At 42.2% G+C, this 27,007-nt stretch overlaps 1 protein-coding gene, 1 long non-coding RNA gene and 1 pseudogene across 6 annotated transcripts in view; 2 read left to right on the forward strand and 1 right to left on the reverse strand.

Moving 5' to 3' along the window:
- C12H12orf42 (chromosome 12 C12orf42 homolog) overlaps window positions 1-8,215 on the reverse strand; it is a 196,280-nt gene extending 188,065 nt beyond the window's left edge. For 2 of the 5 annotated variants that reach the window (XM_054664622.1, XM_016924058.2), the window contains exon 1: window positions 1,763-2,152. In XM_054664622.1, coding sequence (XP_054520597.1) covers window positions 1,763-2,152 — 390 coding nt within the window. Of the gene's footprint in view, window positions 1-1,762; window positions 2,153-6,967; window positions 7,588-8,062 lie in introns of those variants that run through there. The other 3 variants (XM_063786012.1, XM_001157072.7, XM_016924059.2) reach the window with 3 other exon arrangements.
- On the forward strand, window positions 2,036-3,690 carry LOC107967622 (uncharacterized). Its single transcript, XR_001708235.2, has 3 exons — window positions 2,036-2,249; window positions 3,175-3,233; window positions 3,595-3,690. It is a non-coding gene; the product is annotated as an uncharacterized LOC107967622 (long non-coding RNA).
- Window positions 8,216-9,299: 1,084 nt separating the features above from the next.
- Window positions 9,300-10,935, forward strand: LOC100615572 (glutaryl-CoA dehydrogenase, mitochondrial-like; annotated as a pseudogene).
- Window positions 10,936-27,007: the final 16,072 nt, after the last annotated feature.

The raw sequence follows: 27,007 nt of genomic DNA on the forward strand, positions 1-27,007 counted from the left end.
AAGTCATTATGAGCCCCTAGAAGAGTCTAATGCTTCTTTTCTCATTGTAAGTTTGCATAGCAAGGATCTAAGACAAGTTTTAAAATAAAACAACCCTCTTTTAGGGCCATGGGTACATGAGGCATCATTTCTCCACAATAGCCTGGCCCTCTCACCTCCCTTTGTCTTCTGCAATGCCTCTTTGTAACTCACAGGTGTTTGTGGGCATAAAGCCCATCAGAAGGGAGTTTATTGTGAAGAGTTCTTTCTTTGCCACTTGTTCTAAACCTGTTCAGAGAGTGCTCCATGCCTTAGACCAAATCTCCATAAAAATCAAGAAACAAGAAGTTTTCTGTACGCCTGTACAACAGCCACACTATGACATTAGTTTCGACAGTTCTGTGACCCTGTATTGTCCCAACTTTATTCACTAGTCTCTTTTTCTCTTTCTCTCTCCATTCCTTTTTTTAAGCCTTTATTGGCATTTTTTATCTACTGTAAAATAAAAAGGAGGAGGATGGGTGGGGTTTTTTTAAGCACTCTATGTGGCAGATAAAAAAAAAACACTATCTGCAGTTACTGTAGTAATGGTTTCAAAAAAAACACCTGCAAATCAAAGAAAGACACCACGGCAGTGTCTTCAGACTTTTTTTTCCTCTTCTTCTCTTAAAGTTCCTTCTTGGCCATTTTAAGTAGGCCCGGCAATGAATTTATGTGACAGCTATGAAGTTAGTATTAAAATTGTGAATAGTGCCTAGCAGTTTTCATGCCCTTAGTATAAGATCGCCTCAATTTGCCACACAGCGGTGAATAGGGTAAAGAAGGGAGGGGGTGTCGAATGAATGGGAGGAGGAGGTTATGTGAATGGGAGGGTTTCCCGGGAGGGGGCAGCACAGTTGTCACAGGGAGAAGAGTGATTTATTTTTGAAATTCCAGAAAGGAAGACCAAAAGAAGCTGCCTAAAAGATCCTGAAGTGCGGGGTTGGGGGGATGTGAGATAAATAATATGTCTACACACATTTAGCAAGTGTCAAGGCCAGCTCTAGAAGTAGGGACAGGGTGGGGGCGGCGGTGGTAAATCCATTCCTCTGGTCTTCCAAGATTCAATATTAAATGCCAGCAGGGAGCAGATGTGGGCAGGGGCTGCAGAATAGGGGTAAGGAGCGCTGAAGGAGGGGTTAAGCGTTTATCTCAATGGAAATTAACCACTTGGGGGGAATTAAAAGAGAGCTGGAGCGGGCGGGGAAGATTGGGGGGAGAAGCGGGACAGGGAGAGTGTCTCTCCATGTAAAGAGAGGAACTTTCCTGGTGCGGAGATCTGGGGAGGGCATTCAGTAAAATGAGGTGAGCAGGGCTGCAAAGAGCAAGGCGGGGCGTGCCCTCCACCGCCCCCCACCGCTCCGCCCGGCCTCTCCCCTTGCCCGGCCCCTCCCCCACTCCCTCCCTCACCCCCTCCCCCTTCCTGTATTAGCATGCGGGCGGCGGCGAGCCGGCCGGGTGGGGAGGGCGGCGGTGGCATCGCTGCGCGGGGCGCATTGTGGGCCGCGCTCGCCTCCGCGGGGGACCATCTGCTCGCTGTCAATGCATCACCTGCTCGTCTGGGCCGTCGCCGGGGCAACGGGGGGCGGGGGATTAAGGAGCGTGTGCGTCTCGGTCCGGGCCGAGGCGGCGAGGTGGGGGTTGGGGCGGGGGAGGAGAGCTCCTTGGCCCCCCACCCCCCTGCCCCGAGACGGGTCGACCCGCTCGGGGGCCGGCGACCACCGCGACGGGTTCCGCCGCTTGCCTCCGCTCCTTGGCCTTTGCTGCCGTGCTGCCTCTTCTCACGGGCGCGGCTGGAGTCCCGGGGAGCAGCAGAGAGCAAACGGTCCGGCTCTACCTCACCCTGCCAGGGGGCGAGTCCCGCGCTCCCTGCGTCTACCTGGAGCAGCAGGGTCCCTATCCCGGCGCGCCGCCCGCAGCCTCCTCCGCGGGAGCTGGGGCACTCTGCTGGGTCCTGGGGACGCGGCGCAGCGTGGTTCCAAGCGCTCCGCAGTCGCCGGGCAACCACAATGGGGCTGCCTTGCCGTTGAGACCCTCCCCCGCGACTGCCACCAAAGTCACAGAAAACTTTCACACCTCTCATCTGACACTGTGGCCTGTGCACGACTCCAAGCACTGGGGAAGCCTTCGACATCAGAATATGAATGGCACCTGTTCTTCCGGGGGCGGCAAGGGGGATCCCGATGTTTATCAAAATGGGTTGATTTTCCACGGAGGGGGTACTTCTGGAGGTAGTAATCCCCAGAAATCCTGAAATTCCCCCTTCCACCTACTCATCTGCCTGGAATTGTAAACCATTTTGAATAGAGGAGTAGTGCAGCCAGGAATAATGCAGCCAACAGCAGGGGGCAGAGCAAGGCTGTAGATGGGGACAGTGGCCATTTGGGGACACTTTTAATCCAAAGTCATGCTAGTTGGTTTAGAAACTTTTGAGAAATTTTACTCTCTGCTCTTCCCCATCTCTATCCCCACCTCCGACTGGTCAAGGACATTTAGCTGTGCCAACAAAGGTCGTTCTCATCTGCCTGAGGAGTCCACACACTTCAACAAAGGACTGGTTAACACCCCCTAATTCCTGCCCATAAGCTGTCCATAGGCTGCACAGAACCAAAGAGTTGTTAAGTCTTCATCACAACTCATAATATATAAATATTTTTTCTGGGCTAGCTAATTACTGAACACTCTTCTGCAGAATCACAGGACCAAAAGAAAGTGGACATTCACACCTGAGTCCCAGGATGGACACCCTCCCCCCCCACCCCACACACCCACATCTAAAATATTTCTACCCAGGAAAAAAAAAAAAGCAGCTTGTTTTTAAAGACTCTGAGTCTTGTTAGATCTCATTCAAAGGTCTAGCAACTCTTGGGAAGCCAACAGCCTTTCTCTGACTTAGCAACTCAAACCCATTTTCTGCATTTATTTCTTTAAAAAAAAAAAGTAAGTTTGTACTATTGACCCTATGTTCATCTTTTCCAGCTAAAGTCTCGTGATCATCGAGTAAAATTTCTCTCATCCTTTTATAATTTCTAGATAGAAACACCATGAATCAGGCTAATTTTATGATTAAGATGCATTTTTTTAAATTTGCTGTGACCACACAGAAAATGACAGTTCCACTAATGTATCACTTTCTTTTTATCATTCATATGCAAGAGAGAAAAGTTAATTATCAAAATATCCATGGCTTTGACATAATAGATGAAGGGGAAAAGGTTTGTATGTATAAACTTGCTCCAAATATAAAATTCTACCCACCATTTTACTTTAATTATGACTTCCATAAATTAAAGTTGAGAGTTCTGAGAAGACATGCCCTTCAATCTACAAGGTACTCCTAAATACATAGAATCATGGCATCATTCCAACTTAGAGAAGGGATGAGCTGAGTCCAACCCTCCTATCTATAGATAAGGTAGCGAGCCCCAAAATGGTAAGTGACTGGCCCAAGACTGTACTGCTAGTGGCTATGGATACCCAGTGCTCTCTTAACCCCAACAATATCACAGAGGTGCAGTTTTGCACACCAAAAACACCTGAAAATGCCCTTTGTCTACTCTGTTACCATTCCTACAGCTGCTGTTTTCACTACAGAAATGAGAACTCTTCATCAATTTCAGCAAATAATCCTTGAGTACCTATCACGTGTCAGGCAAAATAAACAAAGATCCCTATCCCTGTAGAGCTCATTCTTTTGTGGTGCAAACAGATTTTAAAAGAAAGAAAAGGCTGGGCACGGTGGCTCATGCCTATAATTCCAACATTTTGGGAGGCCGAGGCAGGCGGATCACTAGGTCTGGAGATCGATACCATCCTGGCTAACATGGTGAAATCCCGTCTCTACTAAAACAAAATAAAAAAAATTAGCCGGGTGTGGTGGCACGCGCCCATAGTCCCAGCTACTCAGGAGGCTGAGGCAGAAGAATCGCTTGAACCTGGGAGGCAGAGGTTGCAGTGAGCAGAGACAGCGCCACTTCACTCCAGCCTGGGTGACAGAGCGAGACTCCGTCTCAAAAAAAAAAAAGAAGAAAGAGAGAAAACTATTCATTTATTGAACATCTAATCAGCTACGATGAGAGGGAAAAATGTATTCACAAATAAGATATGGATATCAACCTTAAAAAGAGAAAAGCATACATGAGAATCAGAGCAATGCCATCAACTAGAAAATAATCTCAATATGACAAAGTATCATGAAGTACAGAGAAGACATCAGGTAATTTTGCCTGGGCAATGTCATAGAGAAGATGTCATAAATTTGGCTATATAATAGCAGTCCCTGGTACCTAAACAGGGTATGGCACATAGCAGATGCTCAATAAATCGTTGTTGGATGAATGCATGAATGAACAAATGAATACTGCATTTTCCAAATAGTCAAAAGGAGGAAGATATTTAAGGCAAAGATATGACAGTATATGAAAATGTGGTACATATATACAATGGGATATTATTCAGACAAAAAAGGAAGAAAATCTCCCCACTTGTGACAATATGGATGAGCCTAGAGGACATTAGGTTAAATAAACCAGTCACAGAAGGACAAACACTGCATGATCTCACTTATGTATGGAATATTTAAAAGTCTAACTCAACCCAAATGCCCATCAATGATAGACTGGATAAAGAAAATGTGGTACATATACACCATGGAATACTACGCAGCCATAAAAAGGAACAAGATCGTGGCCTTTGCAGGTACATGGATGGAGCTGGAAGCCATTATCCTCAGCAAACTAACACTAGAACAGAAAACAGAAACACTGCATGTTCTCACTTATAAACGGAAGCTGAACAATGAGAATACATGGACACAGGGAGGGAAACAATATGCACTGGGGCCTGTTGGGGGGTGGGGTGGGGGGAGGGAGGGCATTAGGAAAAATAGCTAATGCATGCTCGGCTTAATACCTAGGTGATGGGTTGATAGATGCAGCAAACCACCATGGCACACATTTACCTATGTAACAAACCTGCACATGTACCCCAGAACTGAAAATAAAAATAAATTTTAAAAAAAAGTCTTAACTCACACAAGCAGAGAGTAGAATGGTAGTTGATAGATGATGGGGAGCGAGGAGGATGGGGAGTAAGGGAAATGGGGAGATGTTAGTCAAAGGGGATAAACCTTCAGTTACAAGATGAGCGAGTTCTGGTGATCTAATATACATAATGGTGACTAAAATTAATAGTGCTGTATTACATACTTGAAATATGCTAAGACAGTTCTCACCACCACACACCAAAAATGGTAATTATATGAGGTGATGGATGTCCTCATTAGCTTGATTGTCATCATTTCACAATGTAGACATATATCAAATCATTACATTGTACACTTTAAATGTAGAAAGTTTTTATTTGTCAATTATACCACACCAAATCTAGGGAAAATGTTTTTTAAGGAAAGTTATCACAGTATGAACAAAGGTTGAGGGGCATCTGTATTTAAGGAGTGATGAGTGAGCCATGAACTGTGAGCAAAACAAAACAATGGAGAAGAGAAAGGAAGATCCACACTGGCTTGGAGGTATGTTGAGAAGGGATTTCACTACCATGCCAAGAATGTGGATTTTGTCCTGAGGACTAATAGTTTTCAACAGCAGCACACTTGTTTTAAGCAGAATCTTGTAAGAAATCCAAACAGGATAAAACTGATCCATATAGAGCTGTCCTAATAGAAGCAGGGATATGTCCCCTGCCCACAATCTCACCATCCAGCCATGGCTGGGGACTCTATACTGCCCTTTGAAATACTGTTTGAACATCAGTACAACTGGCAATGAGTCATCTTTGAACATTATCAGACATAAGAATGTGAGTTTAGAAGGAAAGGAGAAGTCAGGAAGAGCAGTTAGAATGCTATTGAAATTGTTCAAGCACAAAATAATAAGATCTTAAATTAGATCAGTAACATACATAGTGAAATGGAAAATAAAGAGATTTTGAAAACAGAATCCTTAATATACAAGGTCTTCCTGCATCAGAGAAAATAATTTTACCTCTGGCACGTGTAAGTTTGGATATCTTTTAAAATAATAATATATTACAAACTTCAGCCTTTTAACTGTTACTATGGCTAACACATTCTCACATTTGCAAAAGTTTATGAAAAAACACATATTCCTTTGCAGCAAACTGCTTAAATGATGGTTCATATGTCAGAGTATAGATTTTGGGATCCTAAGAGAAGCCAATGGAAGCTACAGAAAGATAGCAAAAAGTGAAGCATGTTTGAAAGATATCTAATACCCCTTTCATTTACTAACCAGGCATACCAATTTTTGACCAGCGATCAAAACCATCACGACCCTTTCCCTACACTTTCTCAAATGTAAGCATTCAAGTTTTTTCTGAAAAGTTACATAAAATTATTCATTACCCACTTACAGTTAGTTACAATTGCCCAGTAAAAGCCCCTCCTGGGTAGAAGGCTTGTGACTTAAGGAATCCATGACACTCCTGGATTGGGTAAAACAAAGATATGCTCACACAAATAAGCTAATAAGAGAGGCAGCAAAAGAGAACTGGGAAGCCAGAGAAATTCACATGATGAAGATACCTGGCATTTAGCCAAAAGTAAAAACTATAAATATTAATCAGATGAGAATCAGTGTCACTTTACTGCAAGAATATTCTGTAATTAAAAGAGTGGGTATTGTGTTGTGCATGTTAGCACAATTGCCGCCAATAATATTGGATGCCAGTAGCTCAGGAGTACTGGAAAGAGCATGGATTCCTAAGGATGTCACTTAGCAGAAAGTTTACTAAATATCAACTGTTTATGTCAAATTGAAGTAATACTGCAAAGTAAAGGAAGAAGAAATATCAGGGTTTCAAAATTGTGTTCCTGTCTTTAAAAGACAAGAAAAGAAACCTTCCTTGGACATCTATTATAAGAAAGGCATTTGCTAGTCGCTTTCCAGACATAATGTCTTTGAATCCTTACCTCAATCCTGCAGAAAAGGTGTCATCATAATCACATTTCAAAGATGCAGCTGTTCCAAAGTTGGCTTTGTGATCCAAGATGTGGCTGTGGTTGTGCATGTCTGAAGTGGAGCAGAGGTGACATGTCCTTGAAGTTGATAAAGTCACAAGATTGTGAGACGGCAATGCTTCCTGGATCATCCCTGTGGGCCGATGGGCCTTGGAGTGGATGAAAGGCATGGGAGGGAGATACCAAAGCTCTCATTTGGGTAAATCAGCAGTAAACCTGCTCAGTTGTCAGGCAAAGGAGGTTTGAGCAATTCACTGGGAGTGTCAAAAAAAGGGGGGATAATTGAAGATCAGAGTAGCAATGGTTCGGAGAGGCAAAAGGAGATAAAAGTGTGCCGTTCCCTTTCTTTCCTCTGTTCCTAGACATAGGGATGAGAGAGGACGAACAGCCTCCACTGCTGAAGGGGGCTAAATGGTAAATACTCCCACTATGGTGGATTTCAAGCTCTCATGATGTTAGTGAGCGCAGAGTTGGGAAAAGATGTGCACAATCAGCTCTGACGATCCAGTGCCAGTTAGCGCCAGCACCCTATTGCCCTTTCCCATGTCATATTTTCCTGTTGCTTCTTCCCACCTGTTCTTGCTCAAAGATAAAGCTGTTAAGTTGTCCAGACTGTGTACATTGCGCAACTCTAGTGTTGCCATTTTCATCACAGCCATCATTGACATATATAATTTAATATGACAATTTTCCTTTAGGAAGCCATGTAGAGCAAAGGAGACCTTTTCCTAATTTGCACAAAAGCACCATTTGGGTTGGTTTTCATGCTGCTCAAAGACCACATACTGGAAGTCACAAGCCAAATTCAGCCCACAGACATCTTTTATTTAACTCACATTGGGTTTTTAAAAAGACATTTTTTTAACTAGCTTGCCAACATTTAAAAGTCAGGAAACCAAAATCCAAATTACTAGATTATATTGGAAAAATCAAAGCAAGCTGCGCTACATTGAAAGCAATAACAAAGAAAGTACCTATGCCTAGATCACGGTAGGCATTCAAAAGATGTCAGGATCCTTCAGCCCACCCTAGCTGTTTTGTACTCACCTTTTTTATCATTATATCCTGGAAGCCACATCACTTGGACCCTATCTTCCTCTGTGGCTCCTCCCTTATCTTCTGTCAGTTTCTAGAACAATCTTTGCACCTCAGGGCTTTGCACTTGCCCAGTCTTCTTCCTGAAACACTCCACCCTCCACCCCCTTGACTGGTCCAACTCCCACTCATCCTTCCATTTCAGTTTAGATGTCATCTTCACCATCAGCTTTCAACAAGACTCCCAAATACCTCCAACTCATGCCATGCTCCATGGAGCAGTCAGAGTGATCTTTTTTAAAAAATAAATCAGATCATGGCACAGCATAATTGTAATGAAATGCAAGCTCCTTCAGCTGGCCCTTAAGGAATGGTGTGGTTTGGACACTGTCCCCATCCCTCAGTCACACTGTTTCCCTATTTCCTTTACAAACACACCTCCCGTGTGCCTGCCTTTGCTCTTGCCACTCCCTTTGCAGGAACACTCTTTCCCAGGTTTTCATAGAACCTACACCTTGGTAACATTCTGGTCTCAGCACAAACCAGCTGCACAACCTCAGAGAAGCCTTTTCTACCCACCCATGTAAAACAGCAGCCCTGCCCGCTGCCAGCCTCACTTCAATGACTCTCCATCGCATCCCTTGATTATGTATCCCAGATATACCCCAGATCTCCAAATCAGACTTCCTGGTAGTGGGGCCTGCCAATCTTTCCTTTTATTAAGCTACCTCTGGGGATTCTGATATGCAACCAATTTAGGAACCCCCAGTCTGTGGTATAATGGGAAAGGAAAGAATGGTAGGCATGTTGAGGTGTGCCGTGGTTCACGGCGAGTGTTTTGTTCCTCATGAGTTTTGATAGTCCAATATTACAGTGATGTAGGATACTACAAACCCACTGTAATTTTGCAGCAATAAATTACTGTCGTTCCCTTGCTTGTTTATAAATGCCACCTGAAACCTCAATCAACAAAATTGTGGAGAATCTGTTAGAAACAGAGCCAAAAATTCCTCCAACTTCTTCGTAGAACAGTTATGATCATACAAGTGAGAAGACTAAGTGAAGAATGGACAGCTAAAGGATTCGACAAATTAATAGGTTGAAGGAATACAGACATAGTTTTTTAAGCCAGGAATCTGTGGGTGCTTACAAATCTTTGGGAAAATACTCACTGTCACCAAGAATTTTAAGATTAAACTATTTGGTGAACTGGGAGGTACCAGGTCAGGAGGGCCCAGGGGCCAGGGCCATGGCTGGGAGCGGCTCCATTCTGGCGCCCCAGCTCCTCCAGGTCACAGTCCTCGCTCCGCCCCCTCGCCCACTGCTTGCATGACCCTGAGAGGTATCTCTGTAGGGCTACTGAGCCCACAGACCCGGCCGGCGTGTTCTGCACACGTGGGTCTCAAGACTGAGAAAGATAGAAGGACACAGAGCTGACCAGCCAAGTATAAGGACCCTGGTCACGCTGTGCATCTGCAGCCCCTGCCCAACTGTCTGCCTGCCCCAGGTGGATTCTGTCCCAGAATCCAAGGGCTGCCTGAACAGGATGACAGGGTCATGCCCAGGGTCAGAGGCACTGAGGCACCTGGCATCCCGAGTGTAACTGGCAGGACCTGCTGGTGCTGCAGGAGCAGACGAGGGCAGATGAGATCCTCATCAGGAACACCTTCCACACTTACCACCAGCAATGACTCATGCCTGGCATTCTGCTGGCCAATTGCACTGAAGTTTTTCATGGGGAGGAGCATATTGCAGCTGTGGGAGCTGGGTGTACTAGGCCCCACCATCAAAGGATATGGCTGTATTGGGGTCTCATGTGTGGCCTATGCACTTCTGGTCTAAAAGCTGGAGTGGGTGGACAGTGGCTACAGGTTGGCAATGAGTGTCTAGTCCTCCTCTAGTCATGCACCCTATCTACACCTACATCAGTGAGGAGCAGTGGCAGAAGTATTAGGTTGGTGCAAAATTAATTGTGCTTTTTGCCATTACTTCTAATGACAAAAACTGCAATTATGTTTGCAGCAACCTATACCTGCCCCCTGCTGACCAAGGGGGCGCTCCTGCGCTACTTCAGGCTCATAGAGCCCAACTGCAGGAGTGACCCCGGCAGCATGGAGATCAGAACCTGCCATAACCCCTGGAATAAGAGCTACAACCTCAATGGGACCACCCTGATCCAATGGGACCTGAATCACCACCAGGATCCAGTGAGACCTAGGTCACCACCTCACCTGTGGCCAACCTGTTTGTAGTGTGGGCTGGAAGATGGCTACCTTCAGGGCTTCCTGTCGGAGAAGGGGATGTGGGGTCTCTTGGCCTCCAAGATTGAGGGCAAGTTCTCCCTGCGGGCCTCTGCCATGGGCATGATCATCATGGACAGCGTGGAGGTGGAGGACGTGCTGCTCAGTGCAGGCAGCCTGGAGGGTCCCTTTGGCTGCCTGAACAACGCCAGATCTGGTATCATGTGGGGAGTGCTTGGAGCTGCTGAGTCTTTTCTGCTCGTGGCCAGGCAGTACACCCTGCACAGGATCCAGTTTGGCATCCTGTTGGTCAGGCACAAGCTGATTCAGAAGTTGGAGGACATGCTCACTGAGGTCACGCTGGGCCTTCACGCCTGTCTGCAGCACGGCCACTTGAAGAATCAGGGCAAGGCGGCCCCCGGACAGGTCTCTCTGCTAAAGAGGAATAACTATGAAAAAAGCCTGGACATTGCCTGCCAGGCCTGAGACATGCTGGGGGGCATTGGGGTTTCTGATGACTATCATATGGTCCAGAACATCAGGAACTCAGAGGCCATGAAAACCTCTGAGGGTACACATGACATGTGCACCCTGATCCTGGAAAGAGCTGTCACGGGAATCCAGGCATTCATGGCTGGCAAGTGAGCCCATCCAGCCCGTGGCCCAAAGCTCTCAAACCCCTTCCCAGAGACAGGCCTGGCTGGACCATGGGAATGCTGTGTTCTGAGCTTAGGAAGGAAGCTAGCGGATGGAGTGGGAAGTGAGAGACACTGATTTTTAAATATCAGAATTTCCCTTCTGAAGTTGTTCAGATGTGTTCCTTAAAAAGAAGATGGAATTCTCTGTAGAGTTTCTCAGTCCACTTTTAACTATGGATGAGAACAGACTCCATTTACCTTGGAAAAGAAACATCTATTGAGAGAAGGAGGGTGACATTGAAGCAACTTCCTGGAGACCCCCTTGGTCTCTGCCTGAGCAGACTCCCCTCCCATCAAGGGTTCACAGTGCACCCTCCAACCCTCCCATCCGGGGTTAGTGCCTTATGCTGGACATTGGAGCAGAATAAGGGAGAGGAAAATAAGAAGGCTGCACGTCTGACCCCATAGTGTTGGGCTACATTGACTGGTAACCACCTGAGAAGTAGTTTCAGTCACAGGAGAAATGAACACGTCTGGGTGCTCTGAGTCATGGGAACATGGTAGGGACGGCATTTACTGGTAACCACCTGAGAAGTAGTTTCAGCCACAGGAGAAATGAACACATCTGAATGCTGTGAGTCACTGGGACATGGTGGTCTAGCCCATGTCTGAGTCTTAGGCTCTGCTGTAATAAATAAACCCAAGTTAGCACTGCCCAGGCCCCTGGGGGTGTATACCAGGGATGCAGGGCTCAAGGCTGTAGACGGAGAGGACGGTTTCTGACCAGCAGGGGTGCAGGGGATTTTGTTCTTTCTGTCACCACACAGCTCATCACGTGATGGTGGGAAATGACAGTGGTCTGGCTTCTCCGCTTGGACACACCATGTTACAGGGGGTCACAAATGAGATGGCAAGAGCACCACGGGCCTTGCGGGGACTGTGGCCTTGTGAGGTCAGGGCTGGCTGCCTGGTTTCTGTTCACATTTACTCTCAGCTGGGCCATCCCTGCTTCCTCAGGCAGAGCCCCCCATTGAGTTTGCTCAGGCGGGATACCTCAGACCGGATGCACAGGTCTTTGTACACAGTCTCCTTCTGTGGCCATCTTGGTTAAGCTCTGTTTCCAAATGGCTGATCTTTGCCACTTTCTGAGTGAACCCCTGGAGCTTTTCCTAGGTGATCTTGATGTTATCATTATAAAGCTGATAGATCCTCTCCTCTAACTGCTCTGTCAGATCCAAAACTTTTCAAAGAATAAGAAACATTCTTGGAAAATCAAACAAGATGTATCACCAGCCATTTATTCTAAGTGGATCTCAAATTTCTGCAATTTATCTTATATAATGCTAAAACAAACAACCCCCCCACGCCACCCCACCCCCCCCACACACACACAAAACAAAACAAAAAAAAACCAGTGCAGTCACTGCAGAGCTAAATTTTTTAAGAGGTGAAAACATATAAAGTCAGTTGCCACATAGTGATGTTTTGGTCAATATCGGGTTGTATATGCAATGATGGTCCTGTAAGATTATAATATCTTATCATAATTTTACTGTACCTTTTCTTTGTTTAGATATGTTTGAATACACAAATACTTACCATGGTGTTACAATTGCCTATAGTATTCAGTATAGTAACATGTTGTGCAGTTTTGTAGCCTAGGAGCAATAGGCTATACCATCTAGGTTTGTGTAAGTACAATCTATGATGTTCAGACAACGATAAAGTTGCTTAACTTTGCATTTGTCAGTAATGTTCCCATTGTAAAGTGATGCATGATTTTATACAGCATAAATTCAACTAGGTTAGAAAGAAAGTACATAAAACAGGGGCTAGAAGAGGCATGCAACAAAGTGGTATCTGGGTGATGTATCAAATACATGTTTTTATACATATATTTTTTTTTTACGGCGTTATGCATTTCTCTACTTTCTAAATTTTCTATGCTGTACCAGGGTATGTACCAATAGGGATTGGGCAGGGGGGCATAAAAGTGGAAAATAGGTTGGGCACAGTGGGCCACCCCTGTAATCTTAGCACTCTGGGAGGCCAAGGCAGGAGGATGGCTTGAGGCTAGGATTTCAAGACCAGCCCGGGTAACATAGTGATACCCCATCTCTACAAAAAAAATAAATAAATTGTTTTTTATTTGTGGGGTGTGGCAGCACACACCTGTAGTTCCAAGCTACTTAGGAGGCTGAGGTGGGAGCATCTCTTGAGCCCAGGAGTTTGAGGCTGCAGTGAGCTATAATTGCACTACTGCACCTAGCCTAGGGAACACAGTAAGACCTTGTCTCCAAAAAACTGGTGGGGTGGGGGCGGGTAATAAAGTCAACCTTTCATCGACACACGTGGAATTAGCAAGCTGTTCCATTCATGAGATCCATTATATTTGAAGAGGCATCAGGCACAACCATTAATTTAGGACCTGAACATAGCATCAGGCATTGCAAGACATAAGCTCCTGGCATGTTGAAGAACCCCAGCTCTCCCATTAGAGAATATTTGATGACTTCTGGAGGACATGGATGTGACAATGCAAGCTGTGCCTCAACCCCAACTACCATAGCTATTCATCCCTGTGTGAAGTCAGAGGGCTGGGCATTGGATGCAGGAGAATCTGGGCCCTCAGCCTGGCTCTCTAACTTGGGCAAATCATTCATTTCCAAATGTAATCCATACAATGAGTCCAATATCTTATTTTCAGGATTATTGTAAGGGTGAATTAAGATACAGGTGGTCCCCAACTTACTATGATTTGATGTATAATTTTTCAACTTTATAATGAGTTTATTGGGGTATAAAATACATTTTCAACTTATGAAACAAAAAAGGTTAAAACATTTAAAGGTTGTGAAAGTGTGAAAACAAGAAAAAGAATAGAAGGTGGCCATAAGATCAGCAAAATTTAATAAATTGTGTGAGTGGAAGGATTATTTTCCTGCCAAACAAACATGAGATCCATAGAGAAATTATTTCCCAGGAGCTTTATAAGATTTTGAGTTTGTCTTAGCAACATTTAAGTCATTGGAGGTATCATTTTCATGGTATGCTTCCAAATTTAACATTTAAATAGGAAAAAAAAGTCCCAAGCCAAATTTGAATACCCATAACCAATAACTAGAAATGCAATTCAGTCAATATATGACTGACGGTGTTGTAATTGTTCATACTATGGCTAGGAAGAAATGTTACCCCTCTCTGAAATGTCCCCATTTCCCCATCTAGATGTAATCTATCCTAGCACCATTTATTTATTTATTATTTGTTATTTATTTATTTGCTGGAAATTACAGTTACTTGTAAATATGTGTGTCCTACTCTGCAAGTTCCTTTGTGCAACATAATATAGGATGACCAATAACCTAAGCAAAGGAGACAGAAACACTTGGTTTCAAGTCCTGGCTCAGCCACTTGCCAACTGTGACCTTGTGCAAATTATTTGATCTTTCTAAATGTCAATTTCCTCATCTGTAAAAAGGTGGCAGTCATGTAAGAACTAATAATGATAGCTAATATTTATAAATGCTTATAAGCCAGGTAGGTACTAAGTATTTGAAGTGCTTTATATGTAAAAAATTTGCTAACTCTCGCAAGAACTCTTTGAGGTAGCTATTATTTTCTCTATTTTATACAAGAGGCAAACTGAGGCATAAGGATGTTAAGTACCTTGCTCAAGGTGTGCAGCTAATAGGTGACGGAGGTGGTGTTCAAACCCAGCCCACCTGATGCCAAAATGAAATAATGCTTGTAAAGTGTTCAGTATAGCAGCTTTATGAGTAGTCATCTTTTCACACCAGGGTTTCCTCATACCCCTACTCATTTGTGCCATTCAGCAGGTATTAAACCTAACCTTATGCTTCAATGATGCAATATTTGTTACTGAAGAATCAGGAAAAAATACAAGAATGTCTCCCTCCTTCTGCATTCATCACTACCCAATTGAGAGCCTCAAGGAAGAATCATTTTCTGGAAGTTCTCAAAACCTGCCATTTTCAAAGGAAAAAATAAATCTCAGCCCCTGAGCCAAGCATAAGCACCTACAGACAGCCTCGGAAATGCAATTTAAACAACATCCAAAAAAAGCATCCTCGGGTAAAATACAGATGATACTGCCAAAGGAAAGAAAATGGTAAATTGAAGCAAGTTTTTAAGCTTAAATTAATTTAACATCGATTCCAAGGAGAGCAGGTACTAGATACTGAACATGGCTATGCTGACCTTAGACCAACTCTCATTTTATTCTGAATTCCCGTTTTGAGCACTGCAAACTAACTAGCTTTCAGAGGTCATTCCTGCAAGGCTATTTGTATACCTTCTGGCCAAAACACATGGAAATTGTTATTACATGCATGGGAAGTAAAGAGAAAATCTGCTTAACATCACAAATGGTCAGGGAAATGCAAATCAAAACCACAATGTGATGCAACTTTACTCCTGCAAGAATGGCCATAATCAAAAAAATCAAAAAATAATAGATGTTGGCAGGGATGCGGTGAAAAGGGAACACTTCTACACTGCTGGTGGGAATGTAACTAGTACAACTGCTGTAGAAAACAGTGTGGAGATTCCTTAAAGAATGAAAAGTAAAAGCACCATTTGATCCAGCAATCCCACTACTGGGTATCTACCCAGAGGAAAAGAAGTCATCACATAGAAAAGATATTTGCACGTGCAGGTTTATAGCAGCACAATTCGCAATTGCAAAAATGCGGAGCCAGCCCAAATGTCCATTAATCAATGAGTGGATAAAGAAATTGTGGTGCGTATATATACATTGGAATACTACTCAGCCATAAAAAGGAACAAATTAATGGTGTTTACAGCAATCTGGATGGAACTGGAGACTATTATTCTAAGTGAAATAACTCAGGAATAGAAAACCAAACAGCAAACATTCTCACTCATAGTTGGGAGCTAAGCTGTGATAGGATACAAAGGCATAAGAATGATACAATGGACTTTGGGGATTTGGGGGTAAGTGTGGGAAGGGGTGACGGATAAAAGACTACAAATTGGGTTCAGTGTATACTGCTTGGGTGATGGGCGCACCAAAATCTCACAAATCACCACTAAAGAACTTACTCATGTAACCAAATACAACCTGTTCCCCAAAAACCTATAGAAATAAAAAATTATAAAACAAAAGTAAAAAAAATAAAGAAGATGAAAAAAAAGTTTCTAAATCCTGTTTCAGACTTGGACTTTTAGACATTCTGAAACCAGGGAATTCTGCCACGGAGATATAAGTTTCTTTAAATCTCCCTAAAACAATCATTTAATTTTGTACTCAGTGATAAAATTACAGAATCACACTATCACACTGGGCTCTTTTCCTTTGTGGTGTGGGTTAGAGAGAGGCCAGATCATAGATATTTGAGAATATGAAACTTCAATGGGAAATCGATGATCTTATATCTTACCCCTTCTTTAATGGCTGCAATTTTGTTCTTCACCCATCCTTAATCCCAGCTGCACACGCTACAATCCTCTTTTTAATCCTGACCATGCACATCAGGTCCAGCCCCATCATCTACTAAGAGACTGCACTTTGACAGGTGTTCCCAAACTAGTCAGTGGGAGACATTGTGTGGCCATATTGGCAAGTTGTGGGAGGCTCCCATTCCAGCCTCTTCTCATGAAGCCAGTGGACAGGGTTGACCATTCTAACTCTCAAGAGGTATGCAGGTGAGGTTCTGACTTGTTAAAACTTCCAAGAAAAAATGGAGGAGAAGATGGGATGCTTTGGAGAAAAGGAGAGAATTTCACTTACCCAAGATGCTGGTCTTTCCAAACTCACCAAGTTGTATACATTACATACACACAGCTTTATGTATGTAATAATACATCAATAAAGTGATTAAAAAATGCTAGTCTTATGATTTTATATTGGATTCCAGTAGTATTTGGAAAGTCCAAATAAAAGAGAACAAAAACAAATCATATATTTTTTATATATTTGATAAAATTGTTTATATTTAATATAACATATAGTATACATTTATATAATTTATAATATAATTACAGCATAAAATACATGTTATATATAATGCATGCATATGTATACCATGTGTCTATTCATATGAAATTGAGGTATAAAAAATGTTCTTGTACTATAAAAACACTCTAATCTTCTCTTGGGGTATAAGGTATTCCAAAGTGGCCTATTCCACTGCTCAACTCCCCTTTTACCGCTCTTCCTCCCAACCTCTAACTCTATGTTCTCTAGAAGCATAGATAAATGCATCCAATTACTCAAAAGAGCCTCTGGCTTGTTAGTGCAACTTGAAAAAATAAAGTAGAAGCAGGCCCAGGTGGAGACACACTCACTCACCTCCAAGTTGACTAATAATAGCACATCCCTGATACAATAGTGATTTGATACCTCTTCAAACTGCTATTCTTTAAATATTTAAAATTTTCACACTTATTTAAATTTATATGAAATCCCTAAATATATAAATGTAATTTTGACTTTTTTCTTTTTGGAAGTGTTAGGCATGGTAAGAAAAGGACACAATCAGGGCAGCCCTATCTTCACTCCTATGTATTGGAGAGCTACACTTTAATTGACTAAAACAGAAGCCCTGAAGGTAATCTAATCCACTCTCCCTAGAAGGCAGTTGGGGAAATAAGAAAGCTAATATTTGAGGTTGATCCTTGGGAGTCTTGGTCCCTTCCTAAATAGAGTAGGCATATTTTTATTCCTATCACTGTCCTACTCTCCTGAGAAGTCCCAGTAAATTAAATTCTCACCTTCTCATTACATTTCCAGTGATATTTTGGCTCCCTTTAAGGAAATATAGAAAATGGTCTATGTGCACAGAAAGACAACTATTGCATGTTCTCACTCATATGTGGGAGCTAAAAAATAATCAATTCCATGGAGGTGGACAGTAGAATGATAGTTACCAGAGGCTGTGAAGGGTGTGTGGGTGGGTGGGGGGTTAAAATAAAGGCAGATTGGTTAATGGGTACAAACATACAGTTAGACAGAAGGAATAAGTTCTCTTGTTGGAAAGCAGAGGAGGATGACTATTGTTAGTTACAATGTATTGTGTATTTCAAAATAGCTAGAAGAGAGGATTGAAATGTTTCTGACACATAGACATGATATCTACTCAATGTGATAGATACCCTAAATAGCCTGATTAATCATTCACATTCTATGCATGTAATAAGATATCACATATATCCCATAAAATGGGCAGAAATTGTATATCAATTTTTTTTCAAGAAAAAGAACATGACCCATGTGGTGTGCCCTTCAATGAGACTTTGAGAACTCGTAAGGATTGCTGTTGTGGTGGTTAGGGGAGAAGTTGATCCTTAAGAAGAGAGTAGGCTGGCTGCAGTGGCTCATGCCTGTAATCCCAGCACTTTGGGAAGCCAAGGCAGGTGGATCACGAGGTCAGGAGATTGAGACCATCCTGGCCAACATGGTGAAACCCTGTCTCTACTAAAAATACAAAAATTAGCCAGGCGTGGTGGTGGGTGCCTGTAATCCCAGCTACCCTGGAGGCTGAGGCAGGAGAATCACTGGAACCCGGGAGGCAGAGGCTGCAGTGAGCTGAGATTGCGCCATTGCACTCCAGCCTGGGTGACAGAGTGAGACTCCATATCAAAAAAAAAAAAAAAAAAGATAGTGGACACCCACTCCTCTGCCAGCCCAGCATTCCACTGCTCCTCCTTCAGGTAAAAAGCTTGCTGATATTCCCTTGGAGAAATGCTCCCCCTCCAGTGTCAGTTCCTGTGGCTCCGATGAGGCAGGTGTTCCGGAGCTGGCACTGTAAATGGTTCAGAGAAGGACCTGTGACCCCAGCCAGGCAAGGAGAGTCAGAATGTTTGCAGGAACCCTAGGGAAAAAGAACTCTCTTTCTGTAGGATTTGCTGGTAGAAGGAAAACCTATAGCTCTATTTGGCCATTTTTGCCATAATATGGAAAGAGAATGGAACCACAGGAAAGGAAGCAGAGCTAAGAAAAAAAGAAAAACATTCTTAAGAATATGACTTCACAGCTAGTCCAGCCATGTCTAAAGCCAGATAGATCACTGGATTTTAGTTATGTAAACAAATACTCCCCTCTTTGCTTAAGCCTGTCTGAGTTGGATTTTCTGTCTCTTGCAAATGAAAAAGTCCTGATTAATACAACCAAACTTTATGATCAGCCTTCCCCTCAACAAAAAAAGAAAAAGCCTTCACTCTCAGATTAGAAAATGGGGTCTTTCTCTGAGTATAAGTTATAATCAATCTCTGGACCTGCAGGACTCTAACTGGGGAAAAAAAGTTAAGACTGAGAATCAAGCCCCACTTGAACTAGATTTATTTAACAGAAAAAGCATTCAATCCTTCAACAAGTGTTTATTGAACAACAAATACATGCTGGACAAATGAATGTGCCAGGCACTAGGACACAGCCATTAATAAGAGCCAGTGTCTGCCTTCTGGTGCATGCATTTCAGTGAGGAAAACTAAAAAAAAACAAGTATATGCTATGCTTTGTGATAACAAGTGTTTTGGAGAAAAATAAAAAGGATAAAGGGAATAGAGAGAAAGGATGGTGTATTAATCCATTCTCATGCTGTGAATAAAGACAAAACCGAGACTAGGTAATTTATAAAGGAAAGAGGTTTAACTGACTCATAGTTCAGCTTAGCTGGGGAGGCCTCAGGATACTTACAATCACGGCAGAAAAGGAAGTAAATATGTCCTTCTTCACATGGCTGCAGGAAGGAGAAGAATGAGAGCCCAGTGAAGGGGGAAGCCCCTTATAAAACCATCAGATCTCATGAGAACTCACTCACTATCACAAGAACAGGATGGGGGAAACCGCCCTTATGATTTAATTATCTCTACCTGGTCCTTCCCACAACATGTGGGGATTATGGGAACTACAATTCAAGATGAGATTTGGATGGGACACAGCCAAACCATATCAGATGGGTTGACAGGGGAGACCTCTCTGAAAAGGCAGCATTTGAGCAGCAACTGGAAGAAACTGCAAGATGGATGCAACTCTCTAAGGGAACCGTCTTCCTGGAAGACGGGAAGAGCTAATGCAAAGGCTCCAGGGTACAAGTGTGCAGGGCAGGGCCTAGGAACACCAAGACTAATGTGACTGGGGCCCCATGGGGAAGGAGTATGGGAGACAAAGTCAGATCCTTCAGGGCCTTTTAGACATCATAAGAACACTGGCTTTTACTCTGAGTAAAGTGGCACCACTGGAGGCTTTTGAACAGAGAAAATATATGATCTGACTTTTTAAAAGAGCACTATAGCTGTTGCACAGAAAACAGTTCACTAGGTATTGTCTGGGGGCAAGAACCAAAGCTGAGAGATGTTGCCCTCAGACAATTCTATACAAGGTAAATAGTATAAAAGCCTCTAAATCCAAATTGGCAATTAGAAGTCTGCCATATGAATTAAAATGAGCAACAGAAATCCCAAATATACCTATAGAGGAGTTCAAGACGATAGCACACAAATAATTATTAGTTTAGTCCCTCATAGTGGTTCTCAATTCTCAGAGACCATTTTGCCCCCTACCCTTACCCTGAGATAATTGGCAATGTCAAGGGAACTTTGTGGTTGTGATGACTGGTATGGGGTGGGAAGCGGGGAGAGTGACACTGGCATCTAATGGGTGGAGGCCAGGGACACTGCTAAACATCCTGTAATGTACAAGACACCCCACACAACAAAGAATTATCCAGCTCCAACTATCAATAGTGTTGAGTTTGAAAACCCCTATATTAATGTAAATATTCATTGTTCTCAGATTTCATTATTCTTAAACTTGCAATAAATATAAAATCAGAGAAGCACAAACTGAGTTGAATTGTCTTCCTTTTTGGCTAATCATTTAAAAGGCAAAAAATATAGTTGCTGTTTTGCATTTAAGAACAACTTCTTGAGGTAAAAAAATGCATAGTGGCCTGTGCTCTTAAATCAAAGCAGGAGATCCTTAGGGAAAAAGTGACATAAGAATGTTTCTGAGTTTGCAACAGGAAGACTTCAAAATTGTTTTAATATGAAAATGTCATTTCAGGAAAACAAAAGCATCTGGCACAGATTTGCTTTGGGGAGGAAAATTCCTTTGAAAACCCAACTAGTTGTATAATTAAGTGATAATGAATGCAGAGCTGTACTTTGTATTCCATTCCAGCACATTGGAGTTGAATCTAGGCTTGAAAAGCTAAATCCCTCAGTGCTCTGGCCTCTCATCAGTGAAGTGCAAATCAAGGCCTTTAACTGCTATAGAAGGGGTGGTTCCAAAAAAATGAACTACAAATATTATGTTTTCAAACTGTCTACTTTCAAATGTATGCTGAGTTGTATGTGCAAGACTGCATTAAATAAAAAGAAATGTTTCACTGGAACAAGAAAGCAAGCTATCATATGTAATATTTTACATGATGGTTTATACACAATAGAATAATCTATTTTTTAAAAGAAAGAAGGGCTATTAATGTCCATTTTATAAGGCAAATAGGATTATTAATCACTGGTGATTTCACTTAGAGAAAGACTAGATAATACCTTATATTTGTACTCTAGCTAATGTCATGTGTAAGAAAGATGAATGAGAGTAGATGCACATGCTGGATTGAGTTTTTTGCTTGGTTATAGAGATACAATGTAGTATAGATAGTACTTGGAAGTTTGGTTTAACAAAAATTGGATATACTTCTTTAAAATTACTGCAACAAAATCATGATAGGGGATCTGTAAACATGAGAAGTTAATAACTTGATGTGCCATTTAATATTTACCATCATAACTAAAGGACATAATATAATCAGCCTGTGGCTAGCCAATCATTCAAAGAAGCCACTATCACTTGTAGTTTTTATCTTAATTTAAAATGAACAAACAGAAAGAGACAATTTTTGTTTTGTTTCTATAAAAATTAGTATTTTCCCAAAAGGAGATTAAAACAAAGATTCCATATACAAATAACTTAGGAGTAAACCTGATGGAAAGCAACATAGACCATATGATACATATTCAAGTTGAAATAGCATTTTATAAACATTATATTAGTCTGTTCTCACACTGCTATAAAGAAATGCCCAAGACCTGGTAATTTATAAAGAAAAGAGGTTTAATTGACTCACAGTTCCACATGGCTGGAGAGGCCTCTGGAAACTTACAATCATGGTTGAAGGGGAAGCAGGCATGTCTTATATGGTGGCAGAAGAGAGAAGAGCAGGGGAAACTACCACTTATAAAACCATCAGATTTCATGAGAGCTCACTCACTATCATGAGAACAGCACAGAGGAAACAGCCCCAATGACCCAGTCCCTTTCTACCAGGTCCCTCCCTTAACACATGTGGATTACAATTTGAGATGAGATTTGGGTGGGGACACAGAGCCAAACCATATCAAACATGCTTAAATGTCTGAAGAAAAACAGGACTTTATAATAGGAAGGTAAACAAATGACAAAAGCAATAAGAAAACATAGTTATTGGTATCACACAAATAGTCTTCTACCTGATATAATAGAGAGCACGGGTTCTTGCATAGTTTTGAACATAGGAACAGACCATAGACAACAAAATCCTGGAAAGAAACCACCTGCCTGAGAGCTATTAAAGGGACTACCAAGAAAGACCAGGACATGAATCAAACAAGGCTGCTTAAACTAGGCTGTGCATTAAAACTATTCTCTGCACTGTGGTAACATGTCAACATAAGGAAGAACTTTGGCAAAAAATCAGGTTGGTGACATAATAAGACCAATGGGATGGAGCAGCTGGATAGGATAAAACACAGGGAAAGAGGTGTTTTTTGTGTATTGGTTTTTGGTTTTTGGTTTTTTTGTAAACACATATACATCCAAGCCTGTATACTTGAGAACTTACTGGGTAAGGCAGACAAGTTGCTTTTTCTACTGACTCTAGTCAAACGAGTTTAGGAATTAATCAGAATTACATATCCACATTGTCCCTTCCATCTGTGAGTCAACATCCCTGCAGAAACCGCACCATGAATTGAGAAGCATACAGTCTGCAGCCTGGATGACTTACCCATGAGATTTGGGTAGAATAAATAGTAAAGGCCCTTGAAATGCCTTTGCTGATGCCAAACATGAAATGTTGTCAGTCCACCTGAAGTTCAAAGAGTGGCAGGAGCCACCTGATGGATGAGCCACAAATTACATTAGACCTTTTTAGGTAAGTGGTTGGAGAGTTAGATGAACCAACACTTCTTTTCTGACTTTTTTTTTATTAAAAGACACCACAGTGGTACAAGAGAGGATGGCCTTTGGGAAGTGTATTGCCTTGAGCTATGCTTTGAATTATTTTTTTTCAGTGAGAATGTCTTTTTTCTCAAACTGGATTGTATGTTTCTTATGTTTCTCTGTTATCAACCTCCCATCTCCAGCATTTAGCTTTTCTTGATGGCTTTTAGCAAGGCCCTGCTCAGAGAAAAGAATAAAACTATAAAGAGTCACAGAGGACATTTTTAAGATTTGAAAGAAAACCCGCAGAAAATAAAAAATTTTAATTTTTTTATTTTCTTTTTTCTAAAGGAGTGTGTAAATTGCTGGCATGTTTATGGATTATAACTCCATTTTTGTGGTTGTTTTTAACATCATGAATCAGAAAGTGAAAAAATATGAGCAATATTCAAAAAGCAGTAGGAATATCTTAATGCCACTGAAGGCCCAGCAGAAATTAAAACTCGTTTATCAGAATATAAGAGTTACAGAAATTGTAAATCATGAGAAGATACACAGATGTTACTTTGAACTTCAAGCCATCAATTGGCTCACAGGCCTGCCACAGTCTACTGATGTATGGTCAGAGTTCTTGGTTGCAAATAACAGAATATATTTTGGCTAGTTTAAGCAGAATAGGAATGTATTAAAAGAAGCCAGGTAGCTCATGGAATCTGAGGGCCAAGGAGCCAGAAACTGAAGCCATTTAGCCAGGAAACCAAGCCATCCCATTGGATTCTCTAGTGAAATGTCACTACCACCACCATTCAGCATCAATCCTCCTTGGGACTAGACGCCAGAAACACTTCTGCCAATGCCCCAGATGAAGTGGACACCATTGCCCCCACCATGCCCAGAAGACTGACTCTCCCTTAAGTAGGGCAAACTCCCACATGTGATGACATTTTTATCCTCTGAATCAAGTCTTATATGGGTGGTCCCAACTGGCAGAACCTAAGCCACACACCTGCATCCCAGGTACAAGGGAGTCCAGAGATGTGTTTTTGCCCTCAACCTTGAAAAGGACATATAAAGTTAGAAACTTTCACATTGTATAGAGAAATGTTCAAACATAGCAGGCAGCCACAAATGACAAAAACCCTCTATGAATTCCAATCTACCTTTTTTCATCCGTATTTCTTCTGTCCAAACCTTCCCTTCCAGGCATCCTGATCTCTTTATTATTTCTTTTACATCCTACTTCCCATCTTTACAATATGAGGTTTATTTAAATAATGTACTCAAGATCACACAACTACTAAGAAATAAAAATCTGGATCTGAACCTAAATCCCTTCTGAAATCCAGATTCTGCATTTAGTTGATATGGTTAGGCTTTGTGTCCCAGCCAAATCTCACCTTGAATTGTAATCCCTGTAACCCCCCATGTCAAGGGAGAGACCAGGTGGAGGTGATTGAATCATGGGGGTGTTTTCCCTCATGCTGTTCTCATGATAGTGAGTGAGTTCTTATGAGATCTGATGGTTTCATAAGGAGTTCTTCCCCTTTTGCTTGGCACTTCTCCTTTCTGCCACCTTGTAAAGAAGGTGCCTTGCTTTCTCTTCATCTTCTGCCATGATTGCAAGTTTCCTGAGGTCTTGCCAGCCATGCAGAACTGTGAATCAATTAAACCATTTACCTTTATAAATCACCCAATCTCGAGCAGTTCTTTATAGCAGTATGAAAATGGAAGAATATATTAGTCATGTGTTGAGAGTTGATTTAAAGTCTACACTTCATACTATGTCCCAAAGCACCAAGTTCACCTTACTAGATACTTAGTACCATGTACTAAGCAGACAGTAATTTAATTCATCTCAATAGATATGTTTTTACTGCCTGGAATGGAATCTTGATTCAGCACCTAGAAATTATATAATATTGGACAAATTACTTAACCCTCTAGGTCTATTTCCTCATCCACAGAATAGAATGGTGTACTTCTCATCTAGTTAATGTGACGACATTTTTGGAAAGGGGGCACAAACCTGGACTACAATAAGCAAACAATAAATATCAGGCCCATACAGAAAAAAACATAAGAACATGGCCTGTGCTTTAATGGAGAAAGAGGCTGCCTATCCATGTCATTTTCATGGTCCTAGGAAGCCCCTCACCCCTCCATCTACCCCTCCAACCCATTTCCAGACACAAATTCCTCCCAGCCACCCACATACATCTCCCCACAGATGACTGGGGTCAGGAAATTCCAGAAACCAGCCATGAGGAATGAGGCTGAAAAGGTCATGGATCTGAATAACCCATGTTGAGATGGAAGTGGTGGTTGTGAGGGCTCATCCTGAGAGCAAGTTTACAGAAAGAGGAGGGAAGAAGACAAAGGACATTGGACTCTGATGATGGAACGAGATGGGCACCACAGGGAGATGTCTGGATGCAAACAGGGATGAGGCAAATGCTGGAGCGGCCACAGGCATTCCTCAAAGTGACAAAGAAGTCCCACTTGACTAACGTGGAGGGTGAGCAGTGAATATGAATGATTCACAAGACTCAGAATAGGTGGTCATAGAAGAGGGAAAGCCATGATGTATGGTGTGCCTGTACCCCTTGTAAGGGAACAAACTACCCACAACTCCTGGGCACATGTAGTCCCAGGCGAGGACATTAGGAGAGAGTGGTGATGGGGCAATTTCATTCTATTGGGACCCCAGGGGCAGAGTGTTGAGATCATCAGCCTGGCCTGTGAAATACCTCCTGTGCGTTCCCTCTGTTTACCTAAATGTAACCTTATAATATACACTCCTCCCAGAATATATATTTTTTATTATTTTAAAAAATAAAAGTCAAGTGCAGTGGCTCATGCCTGTAATCCCAGAACTTTGAGAGTCCCAAGTCGGAGGATGGCTTGAGGCCAGAAGTTTGAGACCAGCCTGGGCAACATAATAAGACCTCTGCCCCTAACAACAACAACAACAACAAATCTTTTTAAAATTAGTTGTTGGGGATTGAGGAAGGAGTATAACTGAAGCCCAGGAACTCACAACTGCAGTGAGCTATGATCACATCACTGCACTCCAGCCCAGTTGACAGTCAGATTCTGTCTCAAAAACATAATGAAAAAAAAAATAAAACTAACAAAAACTTAACTGAAATAATGGCCTGAGCCAGAAGCTATTAAGGAAAAAAATGGAACTGTGAAGACTTCATGGGCATGCCCAGTCCAGACACTCATCTGTCTCTCTCTTGTGTGAATGTCCTGCCTCCCTGTTACTACATGATGGACTCCTATTCATACTTCAAGACCCAAATTAATTATTTATTGCCTTCATTGTGAAGCCTTCCCCCAAAACTCCAGAAGGAATTAGTCATTCCCTTCCAAGTTGTGAGAGGCTTTTATGCTGACATCTACTATAGTGCTTGTCTCCCTCCTAGACAGTAAACACCTTTATTTTGCCATGTCATCATGCTCTATGTACTATAGGTTGTAGGATATGGCACACACTGTGCTGCATTAAACTTTTCAGCTCCAGCAGCTAACGCAACGTATGGCACTGTGGAAATAATTAATTCAGGGACCATTAGTCTGAGATGGCTCCAGCACCTTGAGTTCCAACTAAAACTGAACCCAGAGTGGAATAGTCATAGCCTAGGAAAACAAAACAAACTTAACCAATCATTGCATCACTATTCACAGCAGCAAAGACATGGAATCAATCCAAATGGCCATGAACGATAGACTGGATTAAGAGGTGCCATGGAATACTATGCAGCCATTTTAAAAAGCGAGATCATGTCCTTTGCAGGAACATGGATGGAGCTTGAAGCCATTATCCTCAGCAAACTACCACAGGAACAGAAAACCAAACACCACATGTTCTCACTTATAAGTGGGA

This window comes from Pan troglodytes, chromosome 10, assembly GCF_028858775.2.
Source record: "Pan troglodytes isolate AG18354 chromosome 10, NHGRI_mPanTro3-v2.0_pri, whole genome shotgun sequence".
Classification (NCBI taxonomy): Eukaryota; Metazoa; Chordata; class Mammalia; order Primates; family Hominidae; genus Pan; species Pan troglodytes.